Raw genomic sequence first — 17,827 nt, 5'->3', positions numbered from 1 at the left:
TCAGAACTAAAGATGTGAACTAAAGATGTGAACTGTCTGTGAGCTAAAGATGATTTTCATTGTCTCATCCACCCCATTGCTGTATAGTCAAGGCAAGGAGCATGCTTTTCACACTGTAAGGTACTGTGACCTACTGGGCTGCAAGTCTTAACTAGTAGTGGAGCCAGTGCTTAGGCTAAAGCTTCTGCTTACTAAACCTGAACTCTCCAGCCAACAAGAGGTGAGAAGGAATCTGAGAACACGCATTCACCCACAGCTTCTGAGAGAGCAGTCCTCAAGACAACGTGGGAAAAGATAGTAGATAGGAAGGGTGGGAGATAGAGTCCTGAACTCTTCAGGAAGATAGAGGGAACAGGGCACACATGTAAGGAAGGTACTTGAAGCACTCCCTCCCCCACACCCGCACACCTCCTTGCACAGCAGTGAAGGTCAGCAAAGTAAGGGAAGCTGGGTAAAGGAAGTAAAAGCCAAGAGGTTGACTCAAGATCTTATCATCTGTGTCTTAGCTCTCACGATGCTCATGGCTGGCAAGAAGCTTCAGGGGTTTATGGTCAAAAGAAGGGAATTAGTAAGCTTTCATATATGTGACAAAATATTAAAAATGAGTATTTAATGTCTGAATGCCTGCTCATAAAAGACATAACATTAGACTAATTTTCTTTTTTTAATTTTTACTTTTTTTATTAATTACATTTTATTTACTTTGTATCCCAGCTGTAGCCCCTCCCTCATTCCCTCCCAATCCCACCCTTCCTCCCTCATCTTCTCCCCACTCCTCTCTAAGTCCACTGATAGGGAAGGTCCTCCTCCCCTTCCATTTGACCCTAGTTTATCAGGTCTCATCAGGACTGATTACAATGTCCTTCTCTGTGGCCTAGCAAGGCTGCTCTTACCTCGGGGAGTGGGGGTCAAAAAGCCAGCCACTGAGTTCATGTCAGAGACAGTCTTTGTTCCCCTTACTAGGAAAACCCCTTGGATGCTCAGCTGCCATGGGCTATGTCTGAGCAGGGGTTCTAGGTTAGCTCCATGCATGGTCCTTGGTTGGTAGACTAATTTTCAAGTGTTTATTGCCAATACCATCCTGCCTACTCTGAGTACTTTGTCCAATCTTATAGACATGGTCTTCTCTATTCTCACCGTAACTTCATAAGGAAAATAACAATTTCTGTTTCACAAATGAGAATAGGAAGCTCAGAAGTTATAAACTATGTCACACTCACCACCCTAGTAAGTGTCATAGGCTCAGCTTAGAAAGTGGGATGACAGGGCTCCTGAATTTCATCACAGGCATAATGTACATATATAATCATAGATCTTATTGAAGGAGGAAAAACAAACTACCTTCTTCTGATGCAAGAACATCTTTAATGCCAAGGATACCAAGTGATGAAAGGTATCTTATGCAGAATAGCCAATACATCCTGAACATTTGGAAGCATATGAAATTCATTTCTTCATTTAATCTTGCAATGTACCTATGTTAGCTTTTGTATATGTCCACTTTGCCAATCAAAACACAAAAGTTCAGAATAGATGAGTTGAGCGATGCTTGGCTATCATCAGAAGCAGTCAAATAATGTCTACTTCTATCAGTAGACATTAGTATAAACTAACTTCCTGAACACCAGAGCTGTAAGTTCTAAGATTAAAAGCCATATTCCTTTATGCCAACAATGTATTCCTGAAAAGGTATATGCAAATCAAATGCATGTTAATCCAGGCACATTCCCCAGAGACTTCCATTTCATCTGAGAGTTGCTTTATAGTCACTTTTGATTGATGTTCAATGGACAGTGGCTCCAATGTCGCAACCTGAAGTTTTTCTGCCCCTTTCCCTAGGCTCTCTGCCAAGTGCTTAATCATGTGTAAACAACCCTTTACATGCACCAGAGACCTCCTGATTAAAAACAGCTCTCGGGTGAAACCCTCTGTAAAGTATCTTCTGTGTAAAGAGAAAACTGCCCTACCTGATATTTGGAAAGCTGGGAAGTTTGTACTGCATGTTTTCTGAAGCTGAGAATTCCCTATTCCAATCTCTCTGATCAGTCAGTTGACAGGAATGCTGGCCTTCCACCAGCAGCAGAGGACCACACTGGGACATGGGGCAGGATAAATTAACCTAGAAGCTCTCAGCTGTACAAAGCACTTTGCATCTTAGTTTCTTAGAAGGGTGTTGAGGATTGAACAATCTTGCTCATTTTCTGGGGGAATTTTCATGTAATGTTCAAATGAACCCATGACCCACAGGTTGATGAAAAAGAAGCCCATGGAATGTTTCTTACCTGTGGCTACCACAAGTCCAGGGGCAGTGTCCTTGCTTGAGATTCTTCCAGAGGAATATGGGTTTTCAGAGAGCTGCAAATGCAGGTGTAAGGAACAGAAGGGCTAGAACGAAGAAGAAAAATAATTTATTTCCAGGAATCTCTGGCCATCCCTCACCCCTGCACTATGAGAGGTGGGGTTTCCAGATGCATGTCTTCTAGAAACAGCGATTCTCCAGATGCTGAACACTCAGACCCATCTACCCGGTGTACCCAGTACTTCTTCACATTAGAGGTTGCTCCAAGCATCTCTCACAGTCTCCTCCTCACTCTCCCTCATCCAGAATCAAATGCCTTCTCCCCTCTTCTGCAGTCAAGGCAGCTTTCAAGCTCTAGTTCATGGTTAGCTTTAGAAAGCACCCTACTTCTTTCCTTCACCAAGGATGATAAGTGTCCTTCCAGATATGATGGAAACCATCAAACCCTGCTTATTAGAACAGCAAGGGATCACCAGGGAGAGAAACCACATGACAGAGTCCAGGCTCTCAACTAGTTTCTTGGGCCACAGTACCTCTATTTTTGTGTTTGTATATTTTGATCCTGAATATAATTTCACTTAAAACATTTGGAGCCATTATCTAAAATTCACTGGCCATTGAACTTTTTTCCAGTGACTTTTTTTTGAGCCCATTATAGAAAGGGTTTTGGTGATATATAGAGATAATCCTATAAAATAAAAATAAATATGATGAAGACAAACTGAGATTAAGAGAAAATTAGATGAAGAGGGGAAGATGAAGCATCAAGGTTTAACAGCGAAAAGAGACTAAATGAACACCTCAAGATTGTATGAGCTGTTCCAGTGGGTAGGCATTCCAGTGTGACATTCCTAGCATCACACCAAAGCCACAACAAACACTAAACAAGCCAAAGTGGGGAACTGGTCTGAAAATTACAAAATGGTAGTGGACCTATGCATGACTAGATTTTAACATAAGGTCTACAAGTCACTCGGCTCAGAAATCTTTTTTAATACATGGCAGAAGACAACCTTTGGCTCAGGATAAACACAGTCACATATCTGAGATCTTAGAATGGCTTCCAGTGGCAGCATTCACTAAGAGGGAACTGATGGCTATATTTTTGTTAATTATCTTTCCTCACCACTGTAAAGCTGAGTCAACTTAGAGCAGAGATGTCATCTTAGACATGTCCTCCACACTGTCTGCCTCCATATTCTCATAACAAGGACCTTCAAAAACCAACAGGTTGATGGAACTTTCTGTGTTGACAATCCTGGCTTTCCAAGATAATCTTTGCATACTCTGAATCTATTTAGCACTGAACAAATAATCAATTAACATATGGGTTAGCCCTACTGAGTCCTGTCTTGAACTTTTACTGCTAAGTACAGCCTCATTCTCCACTTCTTTATTTTGCCATCAGCTGTAGGACATTGCCTAGACTAAATGGAAACCCATGCAATCCACTGAGTCTTCCATTCAGTTAGAGTAGTGATCTGAGTCTGCAGCCCAGCCCAGTACTCCTGAAATTGCTCAGCACCAGCCAGGTTGCTAAGATCTAATGACAGAAGTGAGCCCTTGATACAAGTTCCCCAGGGAAGCGACCTGCCCCGTGAACTCCACATGGGACTGGATAACTGACCAGTAAGCAGTGCACTGGGTTTCCTCGCAGGTCCACGTCTGGAGCTTGTAATAGACGCCAATCCCTGCCTTTGTTGTAAGTGATGTAAGTCTTCACCTGGTCATCCACCTTCTTGTTTGCCAGGAATGTCCCCTTGATACCTGCTACCTAGGAAAAAGGTGAGAGATGGGGAACCACGATGGGCCAATGACGGTAGCCTTGGAGAAACTCAGAAAGAATCACCGGCATCTTACAGGGGGTGCAAAAGAGAAGATAAGGAATGCAGTAATGTCATATCCCCCAAGGTCTCTGTCCACTTTCTTACCTATACTGGGTCCCTATACAGTCCCTCCCATCTTACACATCAGATTTTCCCCACCTTACCTCTCTGTTTTTTTGTTCTATGGAATAATATCTTTAATTAACTATTAACTGTTCCTCTGATAATGACCTAAGGATTCACCACTTCCAAAGACAACTATTTTAGCTCAAGGGATTCTAGTAAGCAGGTTTTGATGCCACCAAGGGAGCACCCTTTAGGGTGGCCATCCACCAATACCTCTTAGAAATAAGATAGGAATCATGCAGCAGATGCTCCAGCATGGAGAGCTGATATCAGTGCACGCTCCTTGCTCACTGTATGACTTTGTGTAATTCATATAGCATCTTTAGGTGACTTTAAAATCAGTGGTTTCTCTTTTTTCTCTCTAGTTTGCTGACAAAGGTCCTATGAGATAATGCAGAATGCTCTTGCCAGAGTCCCTAATGTATTGGGATTTTCATGCCCTTGATATTTTGAAGGAATAAAGAACACCACTACAAAACAAGTAGCTGGAGTTGATTTATCAATTAGATGCACCCTATGCTAAGTGAAAATTCCATTTAAACTTTTATTCTATATGCTGGAAAGAAGCCTCTTAGAATGACAATGTCTTATAACAGGAAATGATTCTTATAGCTGCCAGTATATTCCAAAGTGAAAACCTAAACAAGATTTTGTGTGTGTGCGTGATAAATAAAATAGTGTATTAAAAACATGACAGAGTGTATGGGGGGCTGTATGTGTGTTTCAGTTCTGAATGTGTGCACCCAAGTGGAAATTGTACACTAACACACACACAGTTGAAAAGCAGGCTGCTGGATGTGCTTTGATTGTCAACTGGACTGGAGATATAGTGCCTATGGAAAGACACCTCTGAGAATACATTTGAGAGTATTTCCAAAAAGATTTAACTGAAGAAGGAAATCCCATCCTGACTGTAGGGCAAAGCTAGCTTATCGTGGTTCATCGATCTCTGTTTCTAGACTATAGACACAGTATGGCCAGCCACCTCACCCTTCTGCTGTTGTGGCTTTCCCAAGTTGTGTGCCAAAATAAGCCCCTCCTCCTTCAAACTGCTTTTGCCAGGTGCTTGCTATAGCAACCAGAAAAGTAAGTAACACACTGGCTAATACTGAGATGTGTCTAAGTTCTAATTTTCTTTTTTCTCCATTCTTGAAGGATCATGGTTCATTGAAATTCACCACAGCTCTGAAGGAACACCAGTGGGAGGAAAGGAGAAGTTTCACCAAGGCAGGATGTTTTCCCCTTCTCTTCTCTTCTCCTAAATGACATACTTTAGTTGATGAACTAAAGGCTTTTTATAGTTCATCTTTGTAGTAACCTGACTGGCCTTGGAGGAGAATGCCAACCCAAATAAGACAAACAAAAAAAGCCTCAAACAAATGAACAGAGAATGTAAGACAGAGAATAGAATTATCAGGAAAGGACAGCACTGGACGAACTTGACAATGAGCCAGCAATGGATGGAACAGACGATTAGACCGTTACCTTGAACTGAAGGTACTGGCAGAGAATCTCTAAAGATTATGGGGCTCAGTGTGCAAGAGGCATGGGTCCCTAGCTTTATCCCTCCTTTTCTCAACAGCTTCCCATCAGTGTATTTTGGGAAGACTCAAGTCTCACATACTCCCAAGCAGCCAGGATACCGTTTAATGGTTAATTTCACTTATTTATTTGTATGTCTGTGAGATATTACATGTGGAGTATGTATGTTAGTCCAAAAACGTCACCAGATGCCTTAGAGCCAGGATTGTTGGCACTTAATTGGTGCTTCCCTTGTTCAGTGGTACTAGGACTTAAGCCATTATCCTTAGATGCACAACATCTCTGCGGCCTCCAAGCTCATTCTTTAAAATCCACTGCCAAGTGTGCTGATTGAATCTCCTGCCTGACTTTCCTCCTTGAGAATGAAATATTATTTTACTTCCTGTAGGTCCTCCTGCCAAAGGGGAGCCTTTTCTGCAGTTCTCTCTGGCCGCAAAGCTGGTCCCATCTTTTCTAGTCTGTGAGAGAAGTGTCTCTCTCCTAAATCAGTTGCCTTCTAGTAACTCACACTCAGGGCCTTGCTGTTTACTTCCTGGAAGGATGCAAACAGGTCTGACTCTGGGTCCATGACCCACTGTTGCTGGAAATTGCCTGTGACAACCTTCCCTGGGAACAGGGATATGCAAACACACACAGGATGAGCATGTTAAACAAACAAAAATGTGCTTGTTCCATTTCCCCCAGGAGAACACCACCCACCAAGATGGGAAATTTCTCTGAGTTAAACAGAAAGGTACCACAATCAAAACCACGAGAATGGAACCCAAAAGCTCTAGGAAAAAAGGTATTTCCATGGAATTCTGTGGAAGCAGCCCTGCACTTGTCTTTCTTGCAGCTGGACACAATGCCACAACAATCTCCCTAGTGCCCTGAAAAACTCCAGCACATCGCATTTGTGTGTGATGGTTCATGGCCTGCACATCATTTCTGGCACAAAACCTTGGCTTCGTGTCTTGTTTAAGTAAATGGATGATCAGTTTGATACACTCAGTCCCTGGGTCTTTCTGGCCAAGAACTTCCACTCTTTGGTTGCAACCCAAGTTACAAACAGATTCATTCTACATCCTAATATTCATGCTCGTAGCTCTGTGTTGGGAGACCTACATGTACACACTTTTCTGACAGAAGAGAATCTTCAGCACTTCTTTGCCTTGCTGCATGGAGTGGAATGGAATTAGGAAATGAGGTATGTGGTTTTGGTCTTCGTTGGAGCAGGAGCTTGGCATTCCATTAACTTTGAATATTCTTTTTCCCATTGCAGGGTGAAGTCATTAGTGTGGCTGCTGCTGGTGTCCCTGAAAGTCTACTGAGAAGCATGTGCTGGTGCCCAGGCATACAACTGTCTGTTACAGCACGGCTTTACTCTTTGTGCATTACATGTTTACCATATTAAAGATTACCTTGGCTAGCTAGCCATGGCAACTAATTGAGAACAACACAAAAGTAGCTAGGTATATTGTAATGTTAACTAACAGACTACTGATGCACCCTGGAAAGAGGAGGAGGAGGAAAAAAGTGTCACCATGAGGCTCTCACTTTAAGACCATAGCCATTATTTCCTCTTGCCTTCCCACATGTGCACATAATCTTGGATGATGCTATCATACATCAGAAGGTTAAATGAAGGTTTGACTCCATGATGCTGCTTGCATGAGGCCATTACATATGAAGAAGTGGAGCTTTGCCATGACACAGCTATTTCAGAGAATCACTTCTGTACCAGAAACTGATCTTTGACCAGTGCTGTAAACTCACAGGTTCTCCAGGTTGGACTTTGGTGGACTCTTACTTCTGATGCCCAATCTGGGGTGAACAAACATTTGGTTTCATCTCCCCAAGAAAGTTAATGCGATAGTCTTAGGCTGGCAAGACTCACTTTCCCCCTGGGAATCAGGTTGAGGTGCAGAGGAACACGGGCTACAGGCCCCTTGGCAGATCATGGTGTCCAGGTGGCACGGTCATCTGTTGACCATGTCCTTGTGACCTCAGGACAAGGAAACTAGGGATCCGCTGAGAAAAAGCAATTAGTATGATCTGCCGTGGGCTGTTCCTAGTATCAGAATTACAGTGAGGGACTGACCAAGGTCAGTCAGGGAAAAAGTCCCCATGGAGTTTATAAGCAGCTATCCATCTGGACCATGAGTAGACACTTAAGGTTATAGAATCAGGTAGAATGGAGGGGAGGCACTAGAGATGGGTAAGGAAGAGAAATATCAATGAATAGACAGAGAACTGAGACACAGGGGCTCACTGAAAGAGTTAGTTTCTTTGTCCATGTAGAGAGAGCTCAGTGGAGTCACTGGAGAAGTGAAGAACGAACCTCCAATGATAGAGCATACAGACTGTAATCATACACACACACATTTACACACACATCTGATAATACCAGGTGTTGAGGAATGTGTGAAACAATGACAACACTCATACCCTCAAAATGAACGTTCACTTTACAAACACGTTGATGGCTTCATGACCATATTGTCATATTTTTTTACAATCTATCTTTACATTTAAGGTAATATTCATATGGATATTAATAGATGTTTTAATCACAATCATAAAAAGCTGGAAGCAACCTAGAAGTTCTTCAACTGGTGAAGAATAACTATAGCACACTCATGTGGAATGACACTAGCTTCTAGACCAAGGGAAGCTAGACTCCGAAGCTCACATTTTATATTATTCCACTAAGTGTCTCTACACAAAAGGCAAAGCTGGAGACCAGGAGAAGTCAACCAGATGTTTCTCAGTGGGAAAGGTTGGTGCAAGGATTGAGTATGTGCCAAAGAACATTAAATCCAAGACTCTGGGAAATGGATTCCTTCCACGTCGTTATTGTGAAGTTAGTTATACACCCTCATGTACCTATCAAACCTCACAGAACCATACCCCAAAAAGTGTATATATGTTTTATTGCACATTAATTATTTTTCTTTTCTGAAAATTGTAAAAAGCACAAAGGTTAGAGGGGAAAGTGACATTTTAGCCAGACATTCATTGACTTTCAAATGCAGCATCACAGCATCCTAATTGAGTGGTGTGAGCCAACCTATTCAGTTCTGCAGGACCCTGTAACTTTATAGTCATTTGGAAAACATGCCCACACCAGAAAGGGAAACATTGATATATCTGCGATTTAGGACTGTGAAACTCACCATGGAACCACTGGTCACATATATAGCTAGCAAGTGAGAGTAAGGGACTGTTAGCATTTTATTTAATTTTAATCAAAAGTAGTTTGAGTTGATAATCAGTTTGGTTACTGGCCAAGTATATTCATAAGTATGTGACTATCCTTTACCTATAATAAGTTTTATAAAATATAACTACAGATCAACTACTTCAGGTAAAATTTAGTACATGATTTGAAGTAGGTTGGAAGTATGAAATATAACCTTGAGTTTTCAGGGTTGGCATGAAAAATATATAAGATACTTCATTAGTATTTTTCCTCTTGAGCAAATATAAAACAAAAAAATAATCTGTATAATTTCTACTGATATTGAACATATTACTACTATAATATTCATTTTTCACTTTTAAATTTTTGATGTAATAATTTTGAAGTCTATATGTTGCTTATGGATTTTATTTTTAGAGCAAGGATCTCACTATATAACCCTGGCTGGCCTGGCCATCTCTATGTAGATCAGACATCCCTTGAACTCACAAGAATCAGCCTGCCTCTACACAACGCCTGAGACTGAAAGCATAACCACCATGCCAGGCACCAAACATGTATTTATTGTAGTTTACATTGTCGGCCTAAGGCATTATGGCTAATCTGATGTTATCTCAAGGAGTTATAACTTGAATACTTAATATTAGGAGAAAGCATCAAAGAAAATTAATCAGACTGAGAATTCATAGACCAGCTGTGGGTTCTGGAATAAATATTTGTGGGACATTTTTTAGGAATATGAAAAAACTCACAATGAGACTTTGTATAAAAAAATTGTCAGAATACAAGTAAAAACACAAAGTACTAAATTCAACTGATTCATGGTCAACACGTTTTAAAGAAGTAGGCTTTTGGCACCTGAAGAAGAGACCAATGATTTAATTATCAAACACTGTTTTCTCCTCTACACAATTACAGCAATGGAGATATTGTATTTTGAAGGTGGAATTAGAGGATAAATTAACAAAGGAACTTCCATAGCTGGAGATTATTGCAGTGGATTGGTCCTCAAAATTGTGTCAGTCTTTTCTGGTTAGAGGGAGTTCAGTGGAGTTGGTCTACTGCCTTCTCCAAGGAACCCTCATGTCAAGGCAAACTAGAAAAATCTCTCCTGGTATTTCTCTCATTGCCCTCTCTCTGCTGTCAAGCAGCACGTGAGGTTAATACAGAAGATGGACTACTGCACCAGTAATGTTAGCTGTTTGAAGCAGACCCAAGCCGGCAGATATCTATCGGGCAGTTTCCTGAGAGAACCTCTTTTCTTTCAAAGAAGGGGAAGAGCTGTGGTACCTTATTATAAAACAAAGTCACAAATTAACCTGGATAAGCACAGGTGTAAATATCTGCTGATGATGGAAGTGTGAGAGAACAAACCCAGGCTGAATGCCCACCTCTGAATGGACTAAGTGTCAAGTCTGAACCAGCATCTCCATAACCTTTATCCCCACTACTCCACAATGCCACTCAGTCTTCTATGAAAATGGATTTTCACTTATCTTACTCTAGCTCCCTAAACCCTTTCTCCAGAAGCCCATCACTGAATCCAAGGCACCTTTAAGATGCTACAAATTTTTCAAGTTAGAATTCAACTTCCTCCCATGTGACTCCACACTATAGCAGAATAATGCTTCTAATACAGTAGACTGTGGTCCCTATCCCAGGAGGATCACATATACCTGACCAGTAGGCTGTCATTACGCATCAGAGCTCATAACGCCAGACAAAACACATTTGGTTAAAGTGTATGTATTTAGCAGAATTACACGAAAAATTTACTGCTTTTTCCAGATGCATTACTCAAGGGCGCTTGAAGTCAAAAGAAATGTATTCTCTTTGCTAACTGGCCATATGGTTCCCATTCTCACCCTCTATCTATGTATAAGAAACTCCAGTGAATAAGGTTAAATCCTAATGACCCCTGGAGACCAATTAAAATGAGCTTTATCTCCAAACCAGAGTGTATCTCCAGGTGCAAAACAGCATCATCCATTAAAAATCTTCAATATGGTCATGGTCTAGATAATGTCAGGCTCCAATTTATTCACTTATTATTAAATGCCTTCTAGAATCTGAAATCTAATCAATTATCCAGTTCTCACCCATGTCCCTGACAAGCACTATTCTGTATAATTAGAATGGCTAGCACATTTTATCTAAAATTTAACCTGTCTGTCTAGCCCTTGGTTCATACTGTTCTTAACACACAGGATGGATCAGACTTCTCCAATACTTCCTTTAGTGTGTATCAATGGGATTGATAAGAAAATGGGTCACTCTGAGAGAAAAAACTGGGCATATAGAGCTCATCATGATCTCCCTTGGTTTGGAATCCACCCGAATAATCCATATAAGCTTGCTGTACCTCACTGCTGCTCAGAATCACACTTCCAGCAAACAATGTTTGATTCACTATTTATGCCTAGGGCTAAATGCATGAGTGTAATTGTGGGAAACATCATCTTATATAACAATTAATAAGTTAAAACACAATCTCAATAGTAAACAAACACAAAAGGCTATGACATCCATTGGCTTTATTCCTCTCTTCTTCAGTTAGGCAGGTGAAACAGGCAAGTTGTTTACTCTCCCATTCAAAACCCAGCAGACTAGAATATAAGCTCCCAGAAGGGTTTGTCATGAGTTTGAACACAGAGTACAGACATAATCAACTATGGCAAAATTGAGTAGAGGGCAGGCTCACAGAGCTTGCTTTAGAGGTATTGCCTTCCTAGTATGATTTTTTTCTCTATTAAAGCAGTAACGCCATGCATGTTCTCCAGAGACACTGAAAATACAAGATCAGCTTCAGTAGTGATAGAAAAAAAAGACTACATGGATCTGAGTATATTCTTAATACTGATTCATGCCCTGCTTCAGATCAGCATCTTAAGGTTCTAAATCACCAAGAGACAAAGGATGAACATCACAAAGGCAAACTCATGCATCATGTCAAGGGCACACTGATTTCTTCCTTTTTGCTTTTATTATTTGTCTGTCTGTCTATCTATCCATCTATTTATCTGTCTGTCTGTCAGTCTATCCATCTATCTATCTGGATTCTTTCTCTCTATGTAGCCTAGCCTAGACTTGAAGTCATGATCCTCTTGCTTCAGTTATTTGAGTGTTGAGATTAGAAACTGACACCATGATTTCCAGGTTGTTGTTGTTCTTCTTCTTCTTCTCGCTCTCTCTCTCTCTTTTTTTTTTTTTTTTTTTGGTATGAGGTCATCTGTGGCAATGTCTGTTTTCTTTTTGGGTCAGAACACAGGGACATGAATAATCATGCTTACAAACATGTAAAAACAGGAAGCTGGAATGCCCTGAATCTTGGGTGTATTCCTCCAAACCATACCTTGGATGTAAGTTACTGTTAATAACCAAGGTCTATAGGTCTATTTCTGTCTCTTGATTAGGTTGAAGGTAAAGGAATGTAAGTTTATCAAAGTTATCTATACCATTTAGACTTTGCTACCAGTCTTCACAAATCTATGAAGAAACATGGATATTTCCTCAAATAAGCCATTGTTGTTCAAGAGAATTGTTTCAGACTTGCACAAGATAAAGGCAGTGAACATCCCAGCATGGATGAGGGTAGGTCAAATGAGTTCCCAACCCTGGTTAGAATGCTGTTTGACACATGGCAGTTGCTAGGGGAGAGAGATCCAGTTTACTTTAGGAACATGGCATGTGATAAGTTGACTGTGCTCCAGTGGACAGCCCCACACATGTGCAGCTATGGGCAGCACTAATTGAATTCAGCGGAATATGAAAAAAAAAAGCAGAAAAGAATGCATGAAGTTAGGAATGGGTGTGGAGCTGGGGACCTGGTAGGAACTATGTGATAAATAAGTAGACAACTCAGAAACCAATGGCAGATGCTAGAACATGGACAAACATTAACAAGAGGATGCTACAGGACCATGTACTGAAGCTTCTGCTCTGCCTCTGGTCCCAACAGCCACCTTTGCTTTGAAGCCAGGGGAGTCCTCCAGAGCAAAGCTCATCCAGGTTACCTGAGGGCCCAGCCAGATAACACAACCTATGTGGGTTTAACCACCAGCCACTGTTTACTCTCGGCACATAAGACGCTCTCTTTGCAAGATGTAGCCTATCACAATCCTAGGATAATCCTGGTCACACCACCATTTCTCTTTCTAGTACTGTCAAAGGTCAAACACTGACTTTAAAGACACAAGGAAGCATCATATCTCTAGGTAGCTGTAATTAATTGTCCTTTAATTTCTGTGTGGACTCATGTGAATTCCTAGAGAAAATGTCCTTTAGCTGAAATATATTTTTGCATGAATTAATATATTTTGTATATTTTTTATTTCATTGTACATATGTACATACACAGATGTATATATTTACATACATATATATGTGATGCACTCATATAAGGCAAAATTTTCATTATACCGTATTGTAGCATTAGTCACTTACCAGCTGTTTCTTTTCATTTTTCCCTCTTTTCCTCTAAATTGTTTATAAGCATCATTTAAAAAATAATTTCTACATGTGATTAGTATTCTTTTTTCTTTAGAAAGGTACACAACAGGAAGCATGGAGTTCTGAAAGTCTCCTGAAAGACATCCTCTATGCTGTGTGCCTTCAGTTCCGGCATGACCACACATATGAGAACACAGACTTCACCGACACAGTCCGTCCCTTACGCTCACCATACCACCCATCTCACAATAACACTGCCAGAAAAGCGTTTTTGCCTCTATTTCTCTGCCACTGGGGTACAAACAAAGAGGTTGCATCCTTGCCCCAAAGTTGCAGTTGCCATGTGAAACAGCTGGGGTCGAGCACAGGATTACTGCGCTTGTGCTTATAAAGTTAAAACACGTGGAAAAGAAAGGTCAGTCCAGGGAGGGATAATTTTGGCTACATACCTCATATAATTCAATAATGATGTTTCCCATGAGACCTCGGCTGCTCTTAATGTTCTCCATAGCCAGGGTAAAGTAGATCCCACGTGTGTCCGAGATGTAGAGGTTGTAGGTGTCATTCTGGTTCCATTCTTGGACAGCTGCAAACACTTGGTTTTCGTCTGTACTGATGATGTGCATGTCCTATAATGAGACAGAAGACCTGTGAAAAGGTACATCACCACAGCTCTACCCCCCACTGGGACCTCCGGTAATTATGATACCTTGTGAAATGGTTGAGGAAAGTCTTGAGTTATAGGCAATGTTAAGCAGTTCCGTGTTGGACTAAGGCTATAAATCGTGAGCATCATGATTTCTGTTCCTTGCTAAGTGACAGCAAGATGGCTGCAAGGGGCTTTAGAGGGTATCATTTCCTACGGTTTCAAGGGATTCATCCCTGCTCGTTTTTTATTTTTATATCTGGAAGTTAGTGTTAGTACTAACAGGCTTCTGGTCTTCCAGGAGGACACGCACACGCGTGGTGCAGCAGCCCTGTCCTATCTCTTGGTCCTCACTACGGTTTTGAATCTTGCAATACAGTGCTTTCCTTTAGAATCTTCAGTATCAAATGGTTGGCACGGAGGCTAAATGGGTCTGGCTATAGACCTCCAGCCTCACCAAGCGGCGTGAAGCTATTGTGTGTCCAGGAGTTCTGTATGTTACTTAAGTGAGGTTAAGGGAGAGCCTGCTGCAAATGAGATAAAATTAGGCTCGGTGCGTAATCACACTCAGCCTGGAGCTTGGTGCCCTGGGTCTCACTGTAAGCACCGCTGCTGTGAGACAGATGACTGTCAGCCTCTGCGAATTTCAACTTTCTCCCTGAGGAGTGAAAATCAAAGCACCTACTTGGCCACTATTCTGACCTTCAAAACATTTTTAAATTAAAAGTCAGATAATGCTATGATGGAGAGAGGATGATTATTACCATTTCTGGAGTAAGCTAAGGCACACAGCAGTTCATCAAATGCTCCAAACTGTCCAAATAGCAAATGACAGAACTAGACTGTGGCTATCCGAGGGCCTGACTCTGGCATAATGGTGAACTTCATTTGAATACATACTTTTTACATCAGAGATTTCTTTTCTTTTCTTTTTCTTTTAAATATTCTTCTCTCATATATTATATCCTGACCTCAGTTCCCCTCCCTCTGTTCCTCCAAGTGCTCAGCCCCTCTCCCCAGATCCACTCCTCCTCTGTTTCCCTTCAGAAAAGAGCTGGCCTCCTAGGGCTATCAGCCAAACGCGGCCTAACATGCTACAATAAGGCTATGCACAAACGGTCTTATCTGGGAAAGTTATCAGTGATTTTAAATCAGCAACCAGTAAAGTAGAGAATGATGGCAAATGTCAGTTTGTTCTGTATGGAAAACTAAATCTCTAGGCTTCTGGGTGAACGTGGTACCACGGGGGTCTCCATCCTGGATGAATCAATATTCTTATGCTTTACTCCTTGAATGCTAGCCTTACATGCACGGTCCTTGCATTCATTTTAGTTTCTAATCCTGGTCTATGTTATTCCTAAAATCTAATTTAATAATTCACAATTGAAAAATAATTTACAAAGACCATACCGCATACATAACTGGGCAGTGTATAATGATGACACATTCAGGTCCACACCAAAAGAGTACGCACTTATCAGGAGGACATGCTGGCATGTTAAACTTCTGTTTAAAACGATGACATTAAAATGCATGAATATGGTGTATGCAGCATATATCAGCTCACGGATGGAGAACTACGCTTGTGTGTGGGAAAATGTACTACTAATGGCACCATGGGAAACTGGAGCCAATAGCAAACTAATAATCAAGGTGTGTCTACCTTTCCCAGAATCCATTTTGAGTGAAAAGAGGCACTAGTGATGTCAGCACTGTAGTCAGTCCCTCCCCCACATTATTAAGGCATAAGCCATATGCTCTGGAAAACAGGAAGGTAGAAAAAGTAGGAAGACAAAGCCTAGACCTTTTATTAGAAGTCATTTATTAGTAGTTCCAGCCTTGAACTTTCTAAGTCACCTTGACTCAGACTTAACTTGCTCATTTGTGCTCATGTATCTTGTAGAATTACAGGTTCCTGCTGAACTACTTTAAAATAGAGAGAGGTTTTACTCCTGAAAACCATGTGATGAAATTGTGTTGTGTAGGTGTGGAGCGAATGCCCACGAACCCAGTAGGAGGGGGAAAGGCAGCTGCAGGAAACTCGAATTAAATTCACTTACCCTGTTAAAAATGCAATAGAAATGTTTGGGTTTCCCCAGATGTTTTGGTCGTAAAAATGAATGAGCTAAGTTATTTCAGACTAAACTAATGTAAAGTAAGTGGGGAGAAAAGAACTAAGAACACCATGGAATGGTCAGGGTTAGAGGCAGCCAGCTTTGCTGTGACTGAATATTAGGTAAATGCTGTCCTGAGGCTGTGCCAGCTGACGAGCAGGTCCTCAGCTTCCAGCATAAGAAAATAGAACATCTTTCATGTCTAAGATTCTCTATTGCCCTCCGGAGAAGTATCTTTTTTGTCAGTCACTTACCTGACAAGTGATGTTACTAAGATTTAATCAGGAAACTAACTCTTTAAGCAGTATGTTGCTAAAGATATAATTTCAATGTGATCAAAATGACCTATAGATCTTCATCAATTTGTTCATTATTTTCTCATTGAAGAGACAGGGCCTTTGCTATGCTACAGACTATAATGGATGACCTCGACAGTCAACTCCAGAGCTATAATTACCCGGGGGGACAGACCTCTGTACATGCCAGTGTTAGATAGAGTATGTTGATTAGGTTACATGATATTAGAAGCCTCACTGTGGGCGGCACTATTCCCTAGGCTGGAATCCAGGGTTGTGCCGGAGAGAGAAAGGAAGCTGAGCACAAGCATTTACTACCCTCTGCTTTGTGACTCTGTGTTCAATGTGACGGACAGTTTTAATCTCCTACTGTGACTTTCCCACCACAAGGGATTATAATCTTGAATTATGAACCAAAACAAGCCCCCTTTTCCATTAAGCTACTTCTACCAAGGTGTTGTTATCACAGCAATGGGGACTAACTAAGTAACTAAGATGTCCAGGCTAGCCTAAGTTCCTGGACTGAAAGAATCTTCCTACTTCTGCCTCCTAAATAACTAGGATAAGAGGAGAACATGTCCAGAAAGTCCTTGAGATATCATAGCAGGCAGACATAGGTCTCACTGTTTTAGCTCGTGAATAAAAATGCCTAGTGGAGAGGAGAACTTGTAGTTTATCACCCGAACAAGTCTTCCAAATGGTCCTATGGAATCACTTTGAAATGTTTCACCAACCATGTACAACTTTCTAATATTTCAACAGCACACTGTCATCTACAAAAAAGTTTTCATTAAAGAACCACACAGTTGAGTCACAAATTTTATTTCAAAAAATCTAATAATGTCTTAAGTAAGTTCATAGATTTTCATTAAGCCACATCATAGCTATCTTAGGATGATATAACCATGGGCCAAAAGTAGTTCATGCTTGCATATGAACTCTATCTAAATGGTTCATGGGTTAACATGAAATCAACAGATAATAACTGCAATATTAAATCTTTAATAAAAAGGCAGCATTAATTAAAATTAGTCCAACATGGTTATGGACAATCACAAAATGTTTTCTTCAAAGAAGATACCTCAATTGAATTGCAAAGCATGTATTACTTTCCTGTTTGCTGGTCCTGAAAACACACAGGGAGAGATATGGTGATAAAGGGTGAAAACAGAGGAAGGAAAACATAGTAAGAATATATTGAAATGGAAATCTGCTAATGCTACAACAACTTGAAAAGCCTCGCAAGTAAGCACATATGTTATTTGGAAAGTGGTGATCAATAATATTCCCTACCATTTCAACAATGATTCCGCAAAACAAACAAAAGCTGGATCTTTTGAAGTAAACA

General features: G+C 40.8%; 1 protein-coding gene across 1 annotated transcript in view; it reads right to left on the bottom strand.

The window, feature by feature from the left end:
* The window catches only part of Sorcs3 (sortilin related VPS10 domain containing receptor 3), a 604,602-nt gene that overhangs the window by 88,436 nt on the left and 498,339 nt on the right, over nt 1–17,827 (bottom strand). The window contains exons 9-11 of the mRNA XM_060390926.1: nt 13,873–14,052; nt 3,927–4,073; nt 2,283–2,385 (exon numbers count right to left, since the gene is read on the bottom strand). Coding sequence (XP_060246909.1) covers nt 2,283–2,385; nt 3,927–4,073; nt 13,873–14,052 — 430 coding nt within the window. The remainder of the gene's footprint in view (nt 1–2,282; nt 2,386–3,926; nt 4,074–13,872; nt 14,053–17,827) is intronic.

Source organism: Meriones unguiculatus, chromosome 1, assembly GCF_030254825.1.
Source record: "Meriones unguiculatus strain TT.TT164.6M chromosome 1, Bangor_MerUng_6.1, whole genome shotgun sequence".
Taxonomy (NCBI): Eukaryota; Metazoa; Chordata; class Mammalia; order Rodentia; family Muridae; genus Meriones; species Meriones unguiculatus.
This window is presented reverse-complemented; position numbering and strand designations above follow the sequence as displayed.